At 42.1% G+C, this 23,475-nt stretch overlaps 1 protein-coding gene across 1 annotated transcript in view; it reads right to left on the reverse strand.

The window, feature by feature from the left end:
• Tmem156 (transmembrane protein 156) overlaps positions 1-23,475 on the reverse strand; it is a 36,784-nt gene that overhangs the window by 4,092 nt on the left and 9,217 nt on the right. The window contains exons 2-5 of the mRNA XM_059275070.1: positions 15,242-15,505; positions 11,680-11,940; positions 9,947-10,066; positions 6,662-6,745 (exon numbers count right to left, since the gene is read on the reverse strand). Of these exons, the coding sequence (XP_059131053.1) occupies positions 6,662-6,745; positions 9,947-10,066; positions 11,680-11,940; positions 15,242-15,505 (729 nt within the window). The remainder of the gene's footprint in view (positions 1-6,661; positions 6,746-9,946; positions 10,067-11,679; positions 11,941-15,241; positions 15,506-23,475) is intronic.

Genomic DNA, 23,475 nt, shown 5'->3' on the forward strand with positions numbered 1-23,475 from the left:
AAATATTTTAAAACATTATACAATGTCTTTTCAGGAATTTGTCAATTCACCCAAATACTTGACGTTTTTCAGGAACCTCCAAAGAGCTTTAAAAAATTTAAAAGAACCCCAGTGTGGATTTCAACCTGACTGAGTCTCACAAACAGAATGGATTTGTAGAGGAAGGCCCTTATCACACTGCCTGTGTCAATCGATGTCCAGGCTGCCCTGAAATGTGATGCTTCCTCTCCCCACCATACCCCCAAGGACTTTTTTCAAAGGTCTTTTACATCTGGGACATCTGGGATCTAACCGCACTTCATCCTTCCAATGTCATTTTGTATTCCCTCCGTATAACCAGCAAAGTGTTTTCACATCACTTTGTTCCTGCTGGGTTTCCTATCCAACACCAGGTCCATCTCCCACAAGAGAGCATAGCTAAGCCTTCTTCCCTTGGTTGGGAAGCCTGTTTTCCCCATCAATTTTTTTATGTGTTTGCCTCCAAACAACTTGCTCAGTTACATTTTCCTTTTTGTGTATGTGAAAGGAGGGTGGGGTGGGTGCTTGTGTGTGTGCAGGAGCATGGATGTGTGTGCACAAGTGAGCATGTATGTATGCATAAAGAGATCAGGCACGGAATTCCTCCTCAGGCCCTCTCCACCCTGTGCTGCTGCTTTGTTTTGAAAAAGGGTCTTTCACTGGCCTGAGGCTCACCCAAGGAGTCCAGGCTGCCTGGCCAGTGAGCCCCAGGGACCTGCCTGTCTCTGTCACCATAGTGAGCTTTTCCTATAGGTCCTGGCTACTCTTGAATTGAGGTCCTCCTTCTTTGCAAACGTTTTGGTAACTGACTGACTTAATTTTGTTGTGATTGTTTATTTGTCTTGGAAAGTGTCAGTTAAGCCCACATCGTAAGACAAAGGCTGGGTTGGAATGGGGATGTTCATGGTGGGTAGCAAGGGAGGCCTGAGGGTCCAGGCAGGGACCATCTGGGCAAAGATGGAGGACATGTTCAGAGCATATGTTCTGCAATCTGTTCTTCCAGAGCTGGTATAAATGGCTGTCACATAAAGGCATTCGATGAATGATGCCTACAATAAATCATTCTATTCCAGCTGTGGACTCTTCATGCGTATGAATTTCCTCCTACAAAGAGAGTCATCCTTTCTATTTTGATCTAGTCTATAACTAAGCAGATAGCTATAACCTTCTCTGCTTTATGAACCCAACCTGCATTTTAAGAGTCATCAATATTATGGGTAAAGCAGGTAAAAACTAAATTGTCGTGTGATCTTGTTCAGTTGCAAAAAACATCTGGATTCAGTCATTTATCTTCTTCTCTACCACAGGAGATTGAAACCTGCACGGTCTTCATTATCCTGGCCGTAAACATGCTGGGAACTGTAACTTTACATTGCCATTAGCTTTATTTGGGGGTACTATGAATCAGGCCATTCCCCGACTTTTGACTCTCACTAAGCCTCTTTCATGGTAAAAGTCCATTTTCTCTTCTCTGTGTTACCTAGAGCCCACCCACACTAACTGCAGGAAAGAAAATGCTTTTAACCCATGTTGAATCGTCTCTTGTGAGAACTCACACTGTCACACACGCTGCTACAGCTTTCTAGAGGGAACATGCTTCATCTCCATTTCCAGGGTTAGATGTACAGAGCAAGAAGAGCTTTGATATGAACCAGCCTGATCCCCAGGTTGCTCCTGTTGAAGACTGTGCTACAGAGTGAGCTGTTTGGAAAGAACTGATTAAATCCTGACTCTGCTAGGCACTACCTACAAACCAGTAACTTCAATCATTTATCATAAAATTCCATTGTCTTTGCTTCATCAACATTTAGTTACTTTAACCAGTAAACCAGTTACTTAAACTCTCTGAGACTGGGTTTTCTCATCAGAGGAAGAGTGAAACACTTATGAAATTAAGCATTGATTTGTGTGAAAGTACGGCACAGATATCAGCACAGTGCTTGATACAACAAGGGTTTCTCTTCTCTAAGGCAGCCTGGAATAGATGCTCTTTAACTGTGCTGGGGATCCTGTGGAGGAAGAACTCTGCCTAGAGTACCAATGTTTGCTGGGATGGTCGGTGGGTGGTCAGAGTTGAGTAAAACTTCGTTAGAGAATTAAAGGAGAAGAGCTTTGAGTTTTGACAATTTCACCATTTGAGGCAAGATGTGGAATGACTCTGCCTCCCCTTCGGGCAGCTGGATGGAGCGGAAGCAATGATGTCAGAAACCTGGGGTAGATGTTACAGAATGGCTGCCCAGAAAACAGGTGGACATCTCATGGGTCATCTCAAGAACACAGAAGGCAATGGCTGGAGAGATGACTCAGCAATTAAGAGCCCTTGCTGCTCTTGCAGCTGACCCAGGTTAGGTTCCCAGCGTTTACATTAGGTGGCTCATGACTACCTGTAACTCCATTTTCAGAGGATCTGATGCCCCCTGCTGGCCCCCACAAGCATTGCATGAACATGGTGCACCTACAGAAGAGTAGGCGCACACACATAAATAAAAATAAATTTTAAAAACTTTCTAAAAAAGAACTTAGAAATCTAAAGAGATGATAATCCCTCTCCCAGATGCTCCTCCTTGGGCGTGTGATCCAGGGAAAGATTCAAAGCCACTGTCTGGCCAAATGGCACACCCAACAGTAGAGATACCAGGAAGCACTTTCTTGCCATCCCAATTTCCAGGCTATGACTTGGGCTATACTGTTTGCCACTTTGGCCTCCTAAACTCCTGTTTATCTTCTTGTATCAGATTCCTTAATTTTTGCTAAGGCTTCTACAGACAACTTGCTGATTTCCCCAGTCAATTATCTTTTGCAGTCGTCAAAAAACTTCGCAGTGTTTGTGTCCCATTCTTTTATGTCCTAGGGCACTTCCTATGGCCTTGGTCTTGATTTCTCAAACCATCAATCATTGTTTCCAGAGTATTTTGTTGTTAATGATGTTGTTAGTTTTTTGTATTGCTAGAGATTAAATCTAGGATCCCTTTCATACTAGGCAAAAGCTGTAGACCTTAGAGGTCCCTTTTAAGGCTACCATGGTGGTTTGAATGGGAGTATCTCTCCTAGAACATATTTAAACAAATTCAGTGCCTAGTTATGTTGCTCTTTAGGGGATGTTTAGGCAGTATGACCTTGTTGGAGGAAGTGAGTTCTTAGAGGCAGGCTTTGAGAGTTTAAAAACTTGAACCATTTCCAGTTTGCTCCTTCTGCTTCGTGCTTTGGGCTCGAAGATGTGAGCTCTCAGCTTCCTGCTTCCACTGCTGTGCCTCCCCACCATGATGGACTCTTATCCCTCTAGAACCATAAGCAGAAATAAATTCTTCCTTTTGAAAGTTGTTTCTGGTCCTGTTTATCACAGCAACAAAATGTAACTAATATTTCTCAAGACGCCTTCCTCAAGTGTTGGAGGGGTAGTCTGGCAGTTAACAGTACTCACGGTTCTCCCAAAGGCCCTGAAGCTCATCAGGCAGCTCACAACCACCTGTAACTCTAGCTCTTGGTGACTCAACATCCTTGTCTGTACTTTGTGGACAAACGCGTGCACGTGCTCGTGTACACACACACACACACACACACACACACACACACACACACACACACCTCTTTTAAAATGCCTTTCTTAAAATGGTCATTGTTTCTCATTGTTCTTCCATATCCTTAGCAATTCTACCAAATTTTCTGTCCCTGATTTCGGTGAAGGAGAATTATGTTCCTTCTGATCATTCTTGCCCTGTGCATTCATGTTTGCCTTTCCCATCCTTAAGATTCATTTCTTTTCCAATTTTTAATTTTATTTCTGGCATTTTTTTCAAGACAGGGTTTCACTATGTAGCTCTGGTTGTCCTGGAACTCATTATGTAGACCAGTCTGACTCTGAACTCACAGAGATCAGGCTGACTCTGCCTCCGGTGTGTTGGGATTAGGTGTATGCCATTACACCTGGGAAGATTCATTCTTGCTCACCCACCCCCACCCTTTCTATCCCTGTTTCTCCCTAGGGCTGTGCTGTCTCATAAACTTTTATCATGAATGAATGGCATTCCAAAAGCTATGCTACAGTGAGGGATACAGGGATAGGCAAAGCAAAGTCATCTCCCATGTGATGATAAGTGAACAAATAACATGTTAAGGAAATTAGTACCGAAACAGACAACAGGAACCGTCCTGACTCTCAGGCGAGGAGGAAGGTATCAGAGGCACACTTCTTCCCCTTGGCTCTACTACGTGGCAGGCTCTGAACAGGATAGGGTCATGGAGAGTTCTCCTTGTTTGTTTTATAGACGGTGGATGAGCCTCTCTGCATCTCAGTGTGTGTGTGTGCGCGGTTGTATGACGACATTAGTTTTGTAATTTATGAACCACAAAGCCATCCTGGTCTGAGTGGCTGGCCCCACCAGCAGGCTCTGTTGAATGCGACACACAGGCATTGCTTTTTTGAATTCCTTTTCTTTTCTTTATGTTACTGTGTTTCCAGCGACTCATGCCGGCCCATTTCCCCTCTGCCTCTGGAGCTGCTGCCTGTAATCCATCATGACAAAGAGCAGCCTTAAAAACAGCGCTCGGGGGAGACATGATTTTCTTTCCACTTCCCTCTCAGAAAGAGCAGCTTAGAATGGGGAAGGGGGTTTATTTAGGTTAAAGGAATATAAATAAGAAGGACCTACCTCTTTTTCTTTTGAAGATGCTAAGCCTCAAAAGGAGTCTCAGTCTTTTTTTTTTTTTTTTAAAGGTCATCACCCTGGGTCTGCCCTGAGCATTACTACAACAAGCCTGGTAATAAAGCCAGAGGGTTTTTAGTGAGAGCCATTTCAGAGAAGGCAGGACCTGAGACAGCTTTTTCTGGGTGCAGCAAAACCACAGGCTCATAAATATAACTTGTGAGGTTCATCTTGTCACTAGCCAGGCCTTAAAATTTGTGACTCCCACAATTATCTGAGGTGACAGGGGAACAATTGACTTGCTCTCAGACAAGACTGCTGTACTCAGAATTATGGCTAGAAAACAGAAATGGCCAGGCTTCCTCAGACAACCACAAAACTCAGCAGAGCTGGGGTACGAGCAGGTACACTCAACAAGCGACACGAACAAAGAATCATTTTCTCCCTTTAAAAAAAAAACAAACTTTTTCTCCTTAAAACAACTCTGGGGATTTTTATATATATATATCATTAATTAAACAAAATTTTTTGTGAACCACAAAATTTTTTGTGAACCATTAACTTGACTCCTAGAAAGCTGATGTTAAGTATTTTCTAACTAATGCTTACTACTAACCATGACTGATACCAACTAGGAAGTCTAAAATATTTAAAATTGAGATCTTTAGGTGCACCCACAATAACTTGTTCCCAGACCAAGGGTCTGTATGACCACCTATTTCAGTGGGAGCCTTGGGCACCCAGTGCCCAGTGGAAGGCTGGGTGGGTCTCTAGGTGGCTGCTGTCCTCTGCAGTGGAAGGCAGGGGGTTGTCACGCTTCCTCTTGTGTTTGAAAAGAATTTGCACACCAGAGCTGAAGCTTCCTGTTGGTCAAGCTTCTCACCGAGGGCAAAGGGGCTGTTCACCCACTGGAGACAAAGAATATGAGGAACATCACTCGATTCTGTGGTTTTTCAAGGAGTCAAAAATACTCTTTCTTGCCAGGCATATGAGCATAATCCGACCATGGGGGCCCTGAGACAGGGGAACTACAAGCTTGAGGCCAGCCTGGGCTACATAGTAGCACCTTGTCTGACAGAGAAAAAGAGAGAGAGAATAGCCAGGAACTGTCACACAGGCTGGAAGAGATTAAAATGAAAACTAATTGCAAGCCAGGCCTGTGACACAGACCTATCCTGCTGAGGCGGGAAGGTCACAGATTTGAGCCCCACCTCAGCTGTACAGTAAATTCAAGGCTAGCCTGAGCAATTTAGTGAGAGCTTGCCTGAAAATTAAAAAAAGCGGGGGGGGGAGGCTGAGGGAGCATAGTTCAGTGGTGTACAGCGCTGCCTAGGATGCCCTAGGTTGCATTTCCAGTTTTTACAAAATCCTTTCTCTTTGGTGAAGAAAATGACCTTTCCCCCATGGATGCCACAGTGTTTCTTCTTAGTGTGCTTTGACAGCGGGAATTCTAAAGGAGGCCCGGCAATTAGAAAGAGATGAAGTTGGAACCAGAGCATCTGTGCTCACAGGCCTCCTAGCTGCTCTAATTAGGACCCCCTTACTCTCTCTCTCTCTCTGCTTCTCGGGAGAGGACAGGGGGCTTTTTAATTGAGGCTATTACAAGCTCTCTTTACACAACGACGCCCCACGAAGTGAAGGCCTCAGCAGAAGCTCTGCCCACTCTACAATTACTTCTTGCAATTCTAAGAAATAATGGTATCTTGTCTCATTTAAAAATAAATCCCAGGCTCATCCCCCCACGGCATTCTCTCCCTTGCCTACTCACATGAGTTGCTTCTTGCCAATTAGGCAAACTTTCCATTATTTAAGGAGGTGGCTTTGATCATAACTGTCCCCTGATCGTGAGATGTACTTAGCTGGGTTTCATTTGCCCACAGTTCCTTTATTCTAAACTCAAGGCTGCTTAAAATGAACTCGGGTCTCGAGACCGCTCCGTACTGAGAGGGCGCGGCTTTGGAATCCCCGTCCTGCGCGCCATTTGATGCTGCAGAACTCACCTGGGATAACCCTCACATTCAACGCGCTCAGCTTCGTCGAGTCACTTCCTCTTAAGAGAAAGGCTGTAGATTTGGATTTATGACCTATTCCAAGAAAAGAAATGAAAGATTTAGATGACAAACGAGCACATTCTGCCAGCTGTGGCGGTCCTAGGCCTCTAATTGCAGCACCTGGGAGGCTGAGGCAGGAGGATCGTGAGTTTGAAGGCAGCCTGGACTACATAGTGGTCCCCGTCCCACTCCCTTCCAAAATCACATTCTTGTGTTGCCTGTGCTAGTTCAAAGGATTATCAAAGGAGACAGAATAGTTCACAAGGGGGCCTGGAGCAGCAGGCACCAAGAGCTTTTATCATTACGTCTTCTTTTGCTAGCAAACACAGGGGCATGTGGGCACAAGCCTTTAACCCTGGCACACTGAAGAAAGAGGCAGATACATCTCTGTGAGTTCAAGGCCAGCCAGAGCGACATAGTGAGTCCCTGTCTCAAACAAATAAACAAAAAAAGCACATAACAATAACAACAAAAAACCACAGACTCTTTCTAAAAGTAATGGTTTCTCCACTACCATAAATACGGTTATGTCCATCTGCTCATGAAAAGCACCAGCCCGTATTTACAAAATACTATTTTTATCTATAGGGATATGATATGCAGAATATTTAGGAAGCATTGCAGATTAATTGTATCTAGTGGTATGAGTATTGTGATTTTTTTTATTGCTCTATATGCTTCAACTTGCAAGGAAAACCTTTGAAAGCCATCAAATTTGTCGTCTGGACAGACGCTTGAGAAGATTTAAGGTACTTCCCACGTCTTTCTAGGTATTTTCCTACCTTGTATCTCTCTTTCTTAATCTGCATTCACATATGAAAAATGGCTCAAGGAACATAGAACTATGGATTATTTTCAACTACCACACATGTGCTTAAAATAACAAAGATTTCAATGCCTAGCAGACACCAAGTCTTTACTCTGGCATTTTATTAACTGTGTTGATTTGGACCAAACTGCTAAATCACCTGAGTTTGCGAGTTTTCCTCCTTTACATGCAAAAACCAAAAATAATAGTACTTTTTACATACTGCTCTGACTTCAATCGGTGGCTATGACAAATACCAAGACCAAAACAGGGTAAGGTTTTATTTGTCTTATACTTCTGGGTCACATTCTAGCCTTGAGGGGAATCAAGGGAGTCCTGCTTACTATTCTGCATGGTATCACTTCACAGCCAGGAAGTCAGCAGGAACCACAGAGGCTGCTGCTTACTAGCTAACTTGCAGAGTGGCTTATACTCAGCTAGTTTTCCTATACAGTTCAGGACCATCTGCTTGGGGATGGTGCTGCCCATGGTGGGCTTGGCCCTCCTACATCAGTTAGGAATCGTGACAACTCCACTACTCCACAGACATGCCCAAAGGCCAATCAGATCTGGGCAACCTTAAGACTCCCTTCTGAGGTTATTCTTGGCTGTGTCAAGCTGATGGTTAAGGCCTTCCAGGACACATACTTTGATCATCTAGTGAAAATTGTCATTCTGCAAATACACAACATGGTCGTGCCATTAACCATGACACCGCAGGCCTTGATTACTGACGTATCAGAGATAAGACTTGATCTGAAACTACTCTTAAAAATCCCTGCAACCAAGTCTTAAACCAGAGGATCAATGGCACCCTTGTTCGTCTGCAGGTGAACATTACTTATAACAACCTTGCCTGTCAAAGAACATAAGAGCCTAAGAAGTGAATGTGCCTGGTCATACTGTAATCCTTCATTGAGATCCAGCTGTGCCAACCAAAAAAAAAAAAAAAAAAAAAAGACAAAGCCAGGCAGTGGTGGCACACACCTTTAATCCCAGCACTCAGGAGGCAGAGGCAGACAGATCTCTGTGAGTTCAAGGCCAGCCTCGTCTACAAATAGAGTTCCAAGTCCGCCAGGGTTATTACAGAGGAACCCGTCTCAAAAAACCCAGAGAAAGAGAGAGAGAACTAGCTGTACCCTGACACTGTTCAACTCCTTGCATGATCTCTTTATTTCAGCCTTTACCCCAGCTCCATGTGGTAGAGGCAAGTACCCTGTAGGGCAGTTGAGGAAAGCCATGTTTAGTGATGGTAACTCACTCAAAGCTATAGGAGGTAATCTGAGGATCCAACTCGAGTCTCTATGCCTTAAGAGCCTATTATCATAGTGATGCTTTTTATACTGTCTTTAACAGATCAACTACTTACAAAAAACAGTCGATCAAGTCTGATATGCAGCCAGTGTATGCACCCATACACTTACAACCCATTCTGATAGGTGAGTGCCCAGGTCATACTAATTATTAGACTGTTTAACACTGCTCCTACCATCCTGACTTACAAGACTCCTTTTAGTTCTGCCCCGCCCAAACTTTACCAATACCCCCTATACTTATTAATGGTTGTTTACAGTCATATTGTCATTAGAGACCACTCTGCTTGAGGTCTTTAACTCTGCAAGTGTCACCATGTCATCTTTGGCCTCTCTCTGTCCTCACTTCCACTAAGCCCTCCCAGCCACCATCCCAACAACTCCTCCTCTTCATCCTGCCCTTCTTCTTGCCCATTTGCCCATCCATGTAGGAGAAAGGCCCATGAATGGTGGTGCTACCGTCTTCTCTATACTTTCAATCTTTTAGATTATCTGGAACCAGCATTTACACATAGTTGGTACACAGTAAGTGGCCAACCAAACTAAAAATGTAGGGTGAACAAGTGTTTGTACATGTTTCCCTGGGCAAAGCCATGTGACAATGGGTTTATGTTTTTTGCTCTTTTGAGGAGCCTGCCACCCAGCTCCCAAATAAGTCACACATGGAGGCTTATTCTTAATTATAAATGCCCGGCCTTAGCTTGGCTTGTTTCTTGCCAACTTTTCTTAAATTATTCCATCTACCTTTTGCCACTGGGTTTTTCCCGTTCTCTTTCTTCTGTAAATCTTACTCTTACTCCATGCCTCACTGTGTAGCTGGGCGGCTGGCCCCTGGAGTCCTCCTCCTCCTCCTCCTCCTCCTCCTCCTCCTCCTCCTCCTCTGACTACTTCTTTCTACCTCTTCTCCCAGATTTCTCCTCCTATTTATTCTCTCTGCCTGCCAGCCCCACCTACCCTTTCTCCTGCCTTGCTATTGGCCGTCCAGCTCTTTATTAGACCATCAGGTGTTTTACACAGGCACAGTAACACAGCCTCACAGAGTTAAACAAATGCAACATAAACAAAAGTAGCATACCTTTATATTCCACTACAGGTTTATTTCTTAGTACTTACTCTGCCACCTCTGCACTCTCCTGTGGTCCTCAAGTATTTTGTGGATGATGAGGATGATGCCAACCATAAAAACTAACAGCACTAAAATGTACCAAGTGATCTTCACAGAACAAGTGACAGCTGTAAAAAAAATTTTTTTTAAAAATTAGGCACTATAAAAATCAATAAATATGGCAAGCATAGGCACTCACCAGCCCTCTGAGTTCTACCCCTAAAAGTCACATGGAGAAAGGACAGAACCAACTCCTGCAAGTCGTCCTTCGACCTCCACTCGTGTGCCATGGCATCCATGCACACACAAAGAAATATATATAAAATACAAAAATTCAATGCAATAAGATAGCGCATCATGAGATCGCGCATCAGATAAAAGGCCAAGTGGTGGTGTATGCCTTTAACAGAAAAGCTATTTGCTGCTTTAACTGTAACAGGGACACTTGCTCTCCTGAACACTTTTCCAATATATTAAATGAAGCTACTAAATGAGGAAATTGGCCAAGTAGCTCCCAGGGATCCATTTAATACAAAATCCTGGCATTTAATTTCACTTCCAGGTGATGCCAATATCAATTTCCTTATTGTACATCAAGAGCGCCACAAAGTAGCCTTAGATGCAGAGCTGTGTGCGATTAATCATCTTGGTCAGGGGCCACACAGCCCCCAAACATGCCCTCAAATTAACAAAGGTGTGGCAGGAGCAAGGGAGATGGGAAGGCTGAGACAGAGAACCGGGCTGAGCTGATGAGCGGTCAGGGAGATGAGCGATCAGCCCTGGTTTCTGCCAGTGTTACAGCCTGGATGGAAAATGTCCCCAGACACTCCTGTGATTGAACCGTTGGTCCCCAGCTGATCGTATCATTTGAGGAGGTTACGCCTTATATATCGATGTTTGCTGTAAGCATGATTTAAAAATATTAACTACCTTTAAAATGATTCAGCTTTAGGAAAGCATTCTAAAGTGATGGGAAAAGCTTCCATTCTTTTGGAGTACCAAAATGCCCAGCAAACAGTTCTGTCGGGGCACCTGCAGCTCCAGGGGGCCACTTGTTTCTGTGTGATTCCTTTCTCTGGTTTTATGTTCGTCTGACTCTGGGCCCCCATCCAGGCCTGGTGCTTGACATACAGAAGGCACTCATTAAATGCCTATATCATAAAATGCCTTCTAATAATAGATTTTATGAGTGAGGTGAGGGCACACTGCTTGGCAGAAAATATTAACTGTGGGGTTCAGAACAGGGTGCAAGGAACTTAATAAGCCTTGAGCAGAATTCAAATGTCTGAGCTTCCCCCTCAGAAACAGCCAGTGACCCCCCAAGTGCCTACTCTGCACAGCATCACATCAGAGAGCTCTGCTCACCCAAGCTGCGTCAGCTCTGAGAGGATGTGTTAACCTGGCCCAAAGGCAACTTTAATAGTGCATCATGTGTGGACATTCACCTTCTAAGAGAACTCCCACCTCTGAGTACTGAGGGGTATTGGCTTTCCATTAAGCACAGACACCAGGCATGCTGCGGGTATCCTAGGATATCCTCAAATCACAACCCAGACATACTGCCTCTGTCTCGGATTATGGCTGAGTCCCATGGAAACACATTTTGAAAGAAAAGCAAATGGTATTGTTTCAGCCATGAAACTCTTTAGCTATTTGACCACTGGTGACTTTCACAGCCCTTTCTTAATTTTATGTACGGATACCCAGCTTCTCCTTTTCCCTCTGATCCTTTCAAACTTACGTTTCACAGCCATTTCTAGGCTCATGGAAATGTGAGTACAATTACTCGTGTTTCCCATAATCCCGCAAGTGTGGTTTAGAGAATCTTCCCTGGTTGGCTCTTCATCTATGGTTGTGGAATTTCCAGGGTGGGTTTCAGGGGTACAGGTAGTGTTGTATTCCCTCGTGGCGTCAACTAGAAGAGCGACAGTCACGTTGAAATGCTGACAAGGTGAGTAAACGTCATTTGCCTTCACCTCCATTGATCCCCTCATGATAAGACCTAGAAAGAGGTTAAGAAGGGTTATTTGCAGAGTGTCTAATAAGAAAACACAATCCAGAGCGAAGTCTCACTGGTGCTATCAGCACCACAGTCGGATATGACCTGACACCTGTCAGTGTGACTTCTATAACCAACATAAATAAACATTATGGGGGGGGGGGGGGAATGATCCATTCAGTTTGGGAAATAGTAAATAAGTTCCTCCAAAACTGAACAATCTAAACACCATTTACTCCAGCAAGCTCACTTTCTGGCACATACCCAAAAGAGCTGAAATCAGGATCTCGAAGACATAGTTGTATTCCCACAGTCTTAATAGCTAAAATAGGGAAGCCACCTAAATGTCCACTGAGACAAATGCATAAAGAAAAAGTGAGGTCTGGAGAGATGGCTCATCAGTTAGGAGCACTGACTGCTCTTCCAGAGGACCCGGGTTCAATTCCCAGTACCCACATGGCAAATCACCTCCTCTGTAACTCCAGTCCCAGGGGATCCAATGCCTTCTTCTGGCCTCTGTAGGCACAGATAAAAACAAAATACTTACATAAATAAATAAATAAATGTTTTTTTTAAAAAAGAAGATCTTCACTCTTGTACGTGACTATGTGAAGAGGGAGACTTCAGCTGTCCCCAGCTGCTCTGGTTCCCCTGGAATGTTGCATCTATTCACTAACTGCCACAGCATGAAACGCCCCAAGCCTGAAAAAGTCCATCTGTACCCACTCCGAGTTTCTCATCCAGAGGGAGAGAGGAAGCAGGAGGTGGGGGTCAGGGGAGAACTAAGATGAAGAAGAGCAGAGAAGAGGGAGCGGAAGGGAGAAGAGAAGAGAAAGGAGGAGGGGATTGCTGCATTTCAAGCCACTGTCCATGGGGTGATTTGTTACGCAGCCAGAGTGACTGGGACACACTTTAAAGCCCTGTTCACTTATGTTTGAGGCAACAGAGCAGTGACGTCTACCAGCCACCTGCTTTTAAAAGCTTCCTAGTCTTCCATCATCGTAGAGATATTGCCCCAACTTGTTTTCTGTAGACTGAGGGCAGAATCTGTGGATGGTTGTAAGACTACAGGAGTAAGAATTTTGCCCAAAGTCAATGCCGAGAAATCATGTTCCTCTTCTCAAAGAATAAAAAAAGTTCAGTAACTAGTGAGACAGGAGCACTTCTGCTGAATAGTTGATGATGATGGTGATGATGATGATGATGATGATGATGATGATGAAGATGATGATGAAGAAGAAGATGATGGTGGTGGTGGTGGTGGTAGTGGTGATCTGATATTGAGGCTTGAGGCCACCAGCATGTTTTACAACTGTAAAAGAATTGCTTGTTTCTCAGTGATCGATTTGATTCAGTTGAACTAACTACATCATATATGTGGATCTCATAACACACGTGCCCTATTTGCTTTCTGTTGCTGTGATTAAACACCATGACCAAAAGCAACTTGGGTTTATTTAGCTTACAGGTTACAGTCTATCACTGGGGGAAGCCAGGGCTGGAGCTCAAAGCAGGGACCTGCAGGCAAACAAACACTGAAGCAGAGACCATGGAGGAATATTGCTTACTAGCTGGATCCCCCTGGCTTGCTCAGTTACCCTTCCTACATAGTTCAGACTACCCAAGTAGGGACTATACCACCCACCATGGGCTGGACCTGCCACATCAATTAGTAATTAAGAAAATGCCTCACAGACATGGCCACAGGCCAATCTGAGCGGGGCAATTCTTCAGTTGAGGTTCCCTCTTCCCACGTGACCAGGTTTATATCAAGTTGATAGTGGAAGCTATGGTGACATGCAGTGCCCCATTAGCCGCTGCAGAGAATATATCATTATCCTTTTGTTTGATCCTTCCTTCATTCAACAAATATTTATTGAGTATCTACTATGATTTACATCAGGCATGATGCCGAAAGGAGGGATACAGTAGTAAACCAAGGCAAAGACATGACCCTCAAGAAGCCCATTGAAGAGCCAGACAAAATGACAACTCATACTCAGTGGGCGAATGCTTAGGTATTTACTTAGAATTGCTTTTTAAACATTCACTATCTTCAAAAAGAACACCAGCTATCCTTTTAGCTAGCAAATGCATATGAACTACACTGGCATTCTGATGGATTTTATGAACAAGCATTTTGTTTGCAATAAATTAAACTAGAATTGATCAACATTACAAAGCCCTGTGAAATCTCTCATCAAAAGACACACCACTGAGTGTTCCAGTGCCCCTAGATGTTAAAACAGAATGCTTGTGACAGGGGTAGGGAGTGGGGGGTGTGTGTGCATAGTACATTCAGCATGCAGATGCGTACAAAGGTCAGAAGACAACCTGGATGTCATTGCTCAGATGCCTTTGCCTTCTGTCTGAGACAGGGGCTTTCACTGACCTAGAACTTCACCAAGTAGCTTCAGCTGTCTGGCCACTGATCGTCCAGAGATCTGCCTGTCTCCCCCTCCCACCTCAGCATCTCTGGGATTACAAGCAGGCTCTCCAGCGTTCCAGCGTTTCCTTTATTTTTCTTTAATATTTATTATGCATCTCTGTTCACATATGTATACATAAGTGCAGTGCCTACAGAGACCATAAGAGTGTATCAGATCCCCCAGGGCTAGAGTTACAAGTAGTTGTGAGATGTTTGATGTGAATGCTGGTCCTTTGAAAGGTCTCAGCTGCTGGGCCATCTCTCCAACCTCTGTGCCCACTTTCTTTTTTCTTTTTCTCTTCTTCTTCTTCTTCTTCTTCTTCTTCTTCTTCTTCTTCTTCTTCTTCTTCTTCTTCTTCTTGTTCTTCTTCTTCTTCTTGTTCTTCTTCTTCTTCTTCTTCTTCTTGTTCTCCTTCTTCTTGTTCTTCTTCTTCTTGTTCTTCTTCTTGTTCTTCTTCTTCTTGTTCTTCTTCTTCTTGTTCTTCTTCTTGTTCTCCTCCTCCTCCTCCTCCTCCTCCTCCTCCTCCTCCTCCTCCTCCTCCTCCTCCTTCTTTGGGGGGTTGGTTTCTCGAGACAGGATTTCTCTGTGTATCCCTGGCTGTCCTGAAACTCACTCGGTATACCAGGCTGGCCTCGAACTCAGAGATCCGTCTGTATCTGTCTCTGCCTCCGCAGAGCTAGGATTAAAGACGTGCGCCACCACTGTCCAGCCTCATGCCCAGTTTTTATGTGGGTTCTGGTGTTCAAACTCAGTTCTTTACATTGTAGGGTGAGAAATGCTTTAGCAACCGAGCCAGCTCTCCAGCCCTGGGATGTTTTTTTTCGGAATGACTTCATTTAGACTTAGCAAATGTTACTCTATTCCTTCGTGTTTACCTTTTGATGTTTGTTCCTGAGAAGTGAAATCTCCGTTGGATCTGCAAACCAAACACAAAGAGCACATCGAAAATCCCCTTGTGATGCCTTGGCAAATCTCAGCGAAGCTTGGGGAACTGGAGTAGTTTGGAAAGATTCCCATAACAGTCTGTGTTTCCTCTGCCGGTTGCAGAGAAGCCACAGAAGAAAAATTGAAGGAGGGAAGCGGATAGGTGAGATTGGGTAGCAAACACACTTCCCAGCAGGCGAGCTCTTGTGTTCTTTCTGCAAAGAAAACAAAAAACAAAAAGCTCTCTTTAGCTGTGGATTTTGAGGTTTTGACATTTAAATAAACATAAAATAAGCTCTTCATTGTTCAGGCAGATGATGGTCTGTCTGTGACAATGTTTGTTCTTACATGAATTAATATCTATTCCATTGAAGCATTTTGTTTTTAAACTTATTAATTTTCATAGAACAAATATCCATGTAGGGAAGTAACTAGAAACAACAGGATTTTAGTCATCCTCTGTTCTGGAACTTCTTAAAGTGTGTGTGTGTGTGTGTGTGTGTGTGTGTGTGTGTGTGTGTCTATGTGTGTCTGAATGTGGTGTATGTGTGTGTCTGTGTGTGTCTATGTGTGTGTGTGTGTGTGTGTGGTGTATGTGTGTGTCTATGTGTGTGTGTGTGTGTGTGTGTGTGGTGTATGTGTGTGTCTATGTGTGTCTGGGTGTGGTGTATGTCATGTGTGTGTCCATGAAGGCCAGAAGAATGCATAGGAACTCCTGGAAAAGTTAGAGCTGCCTGACATGGGCCCTGGGAGCTTAACTTGGGTCCTCTGTAAGAACAGTAAGTAAGCACTCTTAGCCAGCAACCAATCTCTACAGCCACTGGGGGGAAAGCTGACAGATAAATCTTCAGTTTTTCTGGATCTCTCCATTTTAAAATAGTCAATTGCATGGATCTGAAGAAGGGAGAGAAAATTCTGTGTTTGTTTCCTAAGTCTGCTAGAGCAAAGTGCCACAACCTTGGCTGTTGAAAATAAGAAAAACTCTCTCCTGGTGTGAGAGGCCAGAAGTTCAATGTTAATGTCACTAGTCAGAAATCCTGAAGTCTACAAGCTTTGAAGTCACCAGAAGAGTCTTCTTGATCTCTTCTAACTTCCGGTGGTTGCCTGCATTCCTTGGTTTCTATACAGACACCACTGTCTCTGTAATCACAATGCTTTCTCCTGTGTCCCTGCTTCCTTCTCTCCTGGCTCTGACAGAGTTCCCTTTGACTCTGTGTGTCAGTCATGGTTCTCTAGAATAACAGAACTGACAGAATGTCGCTAATAGAATGACTCTGTGTGTGTGTGTGTGTGTGTGTGTGTGTGTGTGTGTGTGTGTGTGTATACTGATAGAATGTATACATACACAGATACAGAACTGATAGAATGACTATATATGAACTGATAGAATGTATACATACATAGATACAGAACTGATAGAATGACTATATATATATATGAACTGATAGAATATATACATACATAGATACAGAACTGATAGAATAACTATATATATGAACTGATAGAGAATGTATACATACATAGATATAGAACTGATAGAATGACTATATATATGTATATATATGAACTGATAAAATATATACATACATATATACAGAACTGATAGAATGACTATATATGTATGTATGCATGTATGTATGTATGTATGTAAGATTTGTTAGAGTGGCTCACAGGCTGTGATAAGTTTATTAAGGTACACAATATTTTGGGGAACACAATACCACCACATTTTCTCTCTTTTTGTCTAAAATTTAAAAAGGCTTATAACTAATACAAAAAAAACTATCCAATAAGTATATACAATATATACAGCCAAAAATTACATTAATGATATCTAGTCCATTAACATTTGACAGATTCAGATAAAAACTCCATTATGTGGTCCAGCTAGTCCAACAATGTTTACTGATAGGGAGTCCAAGAATCCAGCATCTGTTCAGTCCACAAGGCTGGATGCCTCAGCTCGTCTTCAGTATATGCCAGAATCCCAAAGGAGTAGGCTCTAATGCCAGGGAAGGAATAGACTTGCCAGCAGGCAGAGAGAGCAAGCTTCCTTCTTCCAGGTTCTTTATATAGGCAGATTTAAGGTGGCTCTTTCCACCCCAGAAGGTCCAGATTTAGAGTGGGTTTTCCCTAAACTTTTTTCAATCAAGGAAAGTCCCTCATAGGTATGCCCAGCAGCTTAGGCTTTGGTCACTTTCAGACACAGTCAACTTGACAACTAAGAAGGGCCGTCACAGCCTCTTTCTTATCAGGCCATTTGTGATTAAACCTCATGCCCACATGCATGACTCAGGATATCTCATATCAAAATTGTTAAGCACATTTGTAAGCACCCCGTTTCCTTACGAGGTAGCGTTGCAGGATCTAACACTTAACACTTGTTGTCTATTATTTGGCCTCCCAGAAAGTCTTTAAAACAGTGGTTCTCAATCTTCCTAATGCTGGGACCCTTTTATAGAGTTCCTTGTGCTGTGGTGACCTCAAGCATAAACTTATTTTCATTGCTACTTCATAACTGTAATTTTGCTGCTGTAAATGAATCATAAAGTAAACACCTGTGTTTTCTGGTGGTCTTAGGTGATCCCTGTGAAAGGGTCATTGGACCCACAAAGGGGCCAAGCCCCACAGGTTGAGAACCATTGTTTGGAATGTTTTGTTTCCAGCCATGGGTGAGCAGTTCTTCTCTGTCATGTGTTTCTGTTAGGACACAGTTCCTCACCACTGTGGATTGTTTAAATGCAGGCCTTTGGGGCTGGAGAGGCGGTCCAGCCATTAAGAGCTAAACTAAAGAGCTAACTGACTACTCTTCCAAAGGACCTGGGTTCAATTCTCAGCATCCACGTGGTGACTCACAACCATCTGTAGTACCAGTTCCAGGGGACCTGACATCCTCTTCTGGCCTCTCTGGGTACCAGGCATGCATGTGGTGCACATACATTCATGAAGGCAAAACATCCATATACATAAGATAAAGTAAAAACTTCAAAAATGTTAAATGTAATCCTGTATTCCAGATTAAAAATTTAAAACATGTGGAGGGGCCAAGCTAATCTGCACCCACATGACAGCTCACAACTGTCTATAACTCCAGTTCCAGGGGATCTGACATCCTCACACAGACATACATGCAGGCAAAACACTAATGCACAGAAAATAAAAGTAAAGAAATAAATAAATTTAAATGTACCCGTTGCCTGGGGTAGGGCGTCTCTGTGACTGAATCAGTATAAACAAATCCAAGCTCATGGTGTAATAGAGAAGGATCATTTGACAGTGAGGAACAATAAGGAGTAGATAAGGCATCTTCCAGTGATTCACACACCGTCAGCTGCTTTTTATATGTGAAATCATTGACATGGCCAAGCCCACCTTTCTGTGGCTTCTTCATCTTCTCTCTAACATGTAGTTTAGGATTTCTAAGTAACATAGAGTCAAGGAAACAACTATTATGCTTTTTAAAGTGACTGCTTTTAGCTCAACACCTTGGCTCAGACTTGAAAGGAAGCCCAATTAGTGACTGATAGTAAAGGCATTTTTTTAACTAGTGAAGCTTGTATTTTAATAGTAATTCCATAAGCATTTGGTTACTAGTGATTTTTAATATGATGTAATAGATTAGATGCTCAGATCCTAGCCCTCTATATTTAAAACCATTTTTCTAATCATTCACATGTAGTTTCCAACTGGGAACAAATTTCAAAACTGAGTTGCCAATAAAGGTTTTTCTCAGAGGAAACCGATTATAGTCAAATAAATTTTATCTCGTGTAATATACGTATAATAAAAATCGTAATGAGTTTGTAACTACAACATAATATTGCCTTCAGTAACAACGCCAAAGGAGGAAAACGGAACTGTACCCACTGATCGAGCACACTCACTTATAGTTTTCTCAGTATTACTAAAACACATGAAAAACATATTTCCTGTCACCTTCCCATCTTGCTCACTGGCACTTTAATCTTGTGAAATTTTTAGCTTCTTGAATTTATATTGCTATGACATGACCTAGAAAGGAGAGTGAGAAATTCTTGCTGTCAATATTGCAGTCTTCTTATTCAATAAGCAACCAGCCGGGCTTCCTAGAATCGAAGATATGCCTTTTATATTTGGATATCGGGTCACTTTATGAGGTTTTAAAACCTCAATCTTAAATAATTCTATTGGGAAAGGAATAAATAGAGGACACGGCCTTTCTTGGTATAATTTTAAGAAATAAATCATTCTCCCCAAACACTTTAGTCATCAGGCAGGCTATATCCTCATCTCCATAAATTTTGTGAACTTAACTACCTCCATTAATATTCCTGAAGTCAGATGTCTACCTGCCCACTCTGAGAGATGCAAATGCACCCCAGGATTACTTCAGTACCAGGTTGGCACCTTCTCTGAGGAAGCATGCAGAATCCTAAATAGAGCTAGGAAAACACATGACAGAGTAGGACAAAGGTCCAGGTCAATTATTTTCTCCTTTTCAAAGACAAGCAAACCGGAACACTAAAGAATTGTATTCCCCCTCCCTTAATTTTTACAGTCAGAACATATCACACATACATTTGTACAAGATGTTTCATGCAAGATGCTTTCATTAAAGAATAAAAATAACACCAAGCAGTGGTGGTGCAAGTGTTGGTGGCACACACCTTTAATCCCAGCACTCGGGAGGCAGAGGCAGGTGGATCTCTGAGTTCAAGGCCAGCCTGGACTACAGAGTGAGTTCCAGGACAGCCAGGGTTACACAGAGAAACTGTGTCCCCCCAAAAAATAAGAATGAAAATAAGTAAATAATAGTATCACAGTCCCCAAATTAAGAAACAGGCTGTTGCTAACACCTTTAGAGCATTCTCACTACCCCCTGCACCACAGAATATTTTGGGAGCATACAAATGTCTAGCATTACAATATGTACTCTGCTGTGGTTTGCTTTTTTTTCTTAATATGTTTTAGTCATGTTAGTTTTACGCAACTGTAGTTAATTTGTTGTGTCTTATGAATGAATATATTACATAATTCATCCATCTCTTTGACAGTGAACACTTGGGTTGTTTCCATTTTCAAAATAATGCTGCTCTGGAGTATAACTAATTTTCATGTGTTACTGATAGGAATATAAAAACAGCACAGCCACATTGGGGGACAGGCCTCCTTTTTCTTACGAGTTAAATATGTGCTCACCATATGGACCCCGAATTTCACTCCTAGGCATTTACACACACACAAATAAAAACATATCCACTCGGTAGGATGCTTCTGTTTCACCGGCACGTGAGTTTTTATGGTAGCTTTTGGATGTTATAAGAGTTGAGAACTGAAAACAATCCACATTTCCAGCAAAGAGTGAAATCTAAAAACAACTCCTGACATATGATGGAATGTCACTCAGTGCCCAAGAGAAGGAACTACAAGTAGCAACACAGGTGAATCATAGCAGTGGTTTTTGTTTGTTTGTTTATTTGTTGCCAAATCTAATACGCCACGCAAGTGACTATGTACCAATGATTCCGTTTATATGGAATTTGGGAAAAATGCACAGTAGTAGTGGTCGAGGGGCTCTTATGGGATGGACAAGACAGGGCTTCTTGGAGAGAGGGAAAGTTATGTCTTAATTGTGGTTAAGATGTGGTAGTTAAATTGGTGAATACACCTGTACACTATACCTTACAAATATGTTCTCTTGTCCATAGCTGTGTTGATCGTTGTCAGTTCAGAATTTTTTTTTCCATTTTGATGCAATTCCACTTGTCTATCTTTAAATCTTTGTTCCCTGGGCTTTTGAGGGCATTTCTAAAAGTCATGACAGGGACTGATCAAATCAGTTAGAAAAATCTTCTAACAGATTGACAGTCTTGGGTTTTACAATGTTTGTTGTTGTAGCTTTTACAATGTTTTTAATCTGTTTCGAGTTGGTTACATGTGTGGTGTGAGATAAAGGTCCAAATGTACTTTCCTATCGTTCATATTTTTGGTGCTTTCTCTTATCTACTGAAACAACAAAGTATTTACTTTATGCTCTATCTCCTAATTCTAATATTACCATTCTTCAAAGACCTGATTCTGCTGTCTGTTGTTTCTGTTGATTCTTGTCTGTTGATTATTCATGTGTTTTGTGATTTTTTTTGGTGAATATCTCATTTTCTTTGGTATTTTATTGAGAATTATATGCAGACTGGTTTGAGAAATTTTTTCTTCCACAGAATATTGGTATTTGCCTCTGCTGGGTATCTAATGGTGCCATTGATCCAAAAGGCCTTCAGTTCACTTCTTGTATTGGACTTTTTATACCTCACACATAATGGACCTCAATACCCATATCATGGCCAGCTATGTATAAATTCTCGAAAAGGTTTCTTTTATTTCTTACTTCATCCAAAGTGGAAACAAAATAATTTCCCCACAGCCAGACATTTTCCCCATTGCTTGCCAGATGACCTCTCTGGGCTGTCTTGTTTCCCTAATGCCTTAGTTGTTTTTCAGGTAGCAAATTGTCAGTAAACTTTGTAAGAAACAGATGGATTATATCAGAGTATATGTATTCTTGAAACTTCATGATACTCAATGAAAGCCCAGTAAATAGTATTTTTGCTACTGGAAACATTGCTGATATAATCTCTTTGGGAAAGAGATTTATATTTAGCACCATCTTATAAAATTAAATAAACCCAACAGTAGAAGTCAAAGAAACCATTCTTGCCTTTGACTGCTGAAAATGTACTGTTTGTATCGCTTTAGAACTCATATGCTGAACTCTGGTCCCAATATGATTATATTTGGAGGTGTAGTCTGTAGAGGTGATTAATTCATAAAAGTAGAATTCTAAAGAGTAGAATTTGTGCCCTGTAAAAAGAGGCCAAAGAGATAACTGGCTTGTTGGGAAATATTATTTTAAGGTGTGTTATTTTTGTTTATGTTGCATTTGTTTAATTCTGTGAAGCTGTGTTACTGTGACTGTCTAAAACACCTGATGGTATAATAAAGAGCTGAATGGCCAATAGCAAGGCAGGAGAAAGGATAGGCAGGGCTGGCAGACAGAGAGGATATATAGAAAGAGAAATCTGGGAGGAGAGGAGAAGAAAAGAGATGGAGAAGAGATCAAGGAGCCAGAGAAGGTGGAGGACTCCAGGTGCCAGCCACCCAGCTACACAGCAAGCCATGGGGTAAGAGTAAGATTTACAGAAGTAAAAGTCCAGAGGCAAAAGATAGACTGGATAATTTAAGGACAGCTGACAAGAAACAAGCCAAGCTAAGGCCAGGCATTCATAATTAAGAATAAAGCCTCCATATGTGATTTATTTGGGAGCTGAGTGGCAGGCCCCCAAAAAAAGAGCTAAAAAACAAACAACATTTTGGCATTCCAATGTGAGGTGTATTTCCATGTAGGGCCTGAGAAACTGGAAGAAGAAGAAGAAGAAGAAGAAGAAGAAGAAGAAGAAGAAGAAGAAGAAGACCCCTTTAAGAGGTGCTGCTATTCACCTCGCAGGGTAATGATAAATAAAAATGACAAGCTAAGTAAAAATGACAAGCTAAGTAAAAGCCACTTATGGCAGCCCAGGTACTGGCTTCCATAGCTAGGAAGGTTGATGCAGTTTTTGGTCACCTGCCTCCAACAGGGACATCGGTTTTAGGCTTGGCTTTCATGACTGAAGAAATGGGCAGAGCCAACAGAGAATCCAGATGTAGATTAACAGTTTCAAAGCTTGCTTGTATGGTCAAAAAAGACTAGAGATGTACAATAAAAGAGATCCAGATGGAAAAAACCTCTAAGCAGGTTACAATGTACATAAGCTTAAAAAAAGGAAAAAGGTATAGTCATTTAAGAAAATAGTTTATAAAATAAAGTCTTTAAAGAGAGTTTTTAAAAAGCCACGTAAGATGGGAAATACACAGGTAGTTTGGATTCTGTTTGTTATTGTGTTGATTTTGAACTTTTGACTGTTGGGAAGCAAAAGACAGCTGCTAGGACACATGGGACTGTGAACTGGACTGCAAGATTGAACCAACATAGATACTTCAGGGCTATCTTAACTTTAAAAAAATAAATCAAAAAATATATTTTTCAAATGGAAATCAAAAATTCTTTGGAGTTTTGTTCGCACAGGAAATGAGAGGCTATGGATTCCTTCAGGATTAATATGGATTGGGTTTGATCAGACCTCCTGAAACTTGACAGATGATATCTATCAGC

Source organism: Peromyscus eremicus, chromosome 10, assembly GCF_949786415.1.
Source record: "Peromyscus eremicus chromosome 10, PerEre_H2_v1, whole genome shotgun sequence".
Classification (NCBI taxonomy): domain Eukaryota; kingdom Metazoa; phylum Chordata; class Mammalia; order Rodentia; family Cricetidae; genus Peromyscus; species Peromyscus eremicus.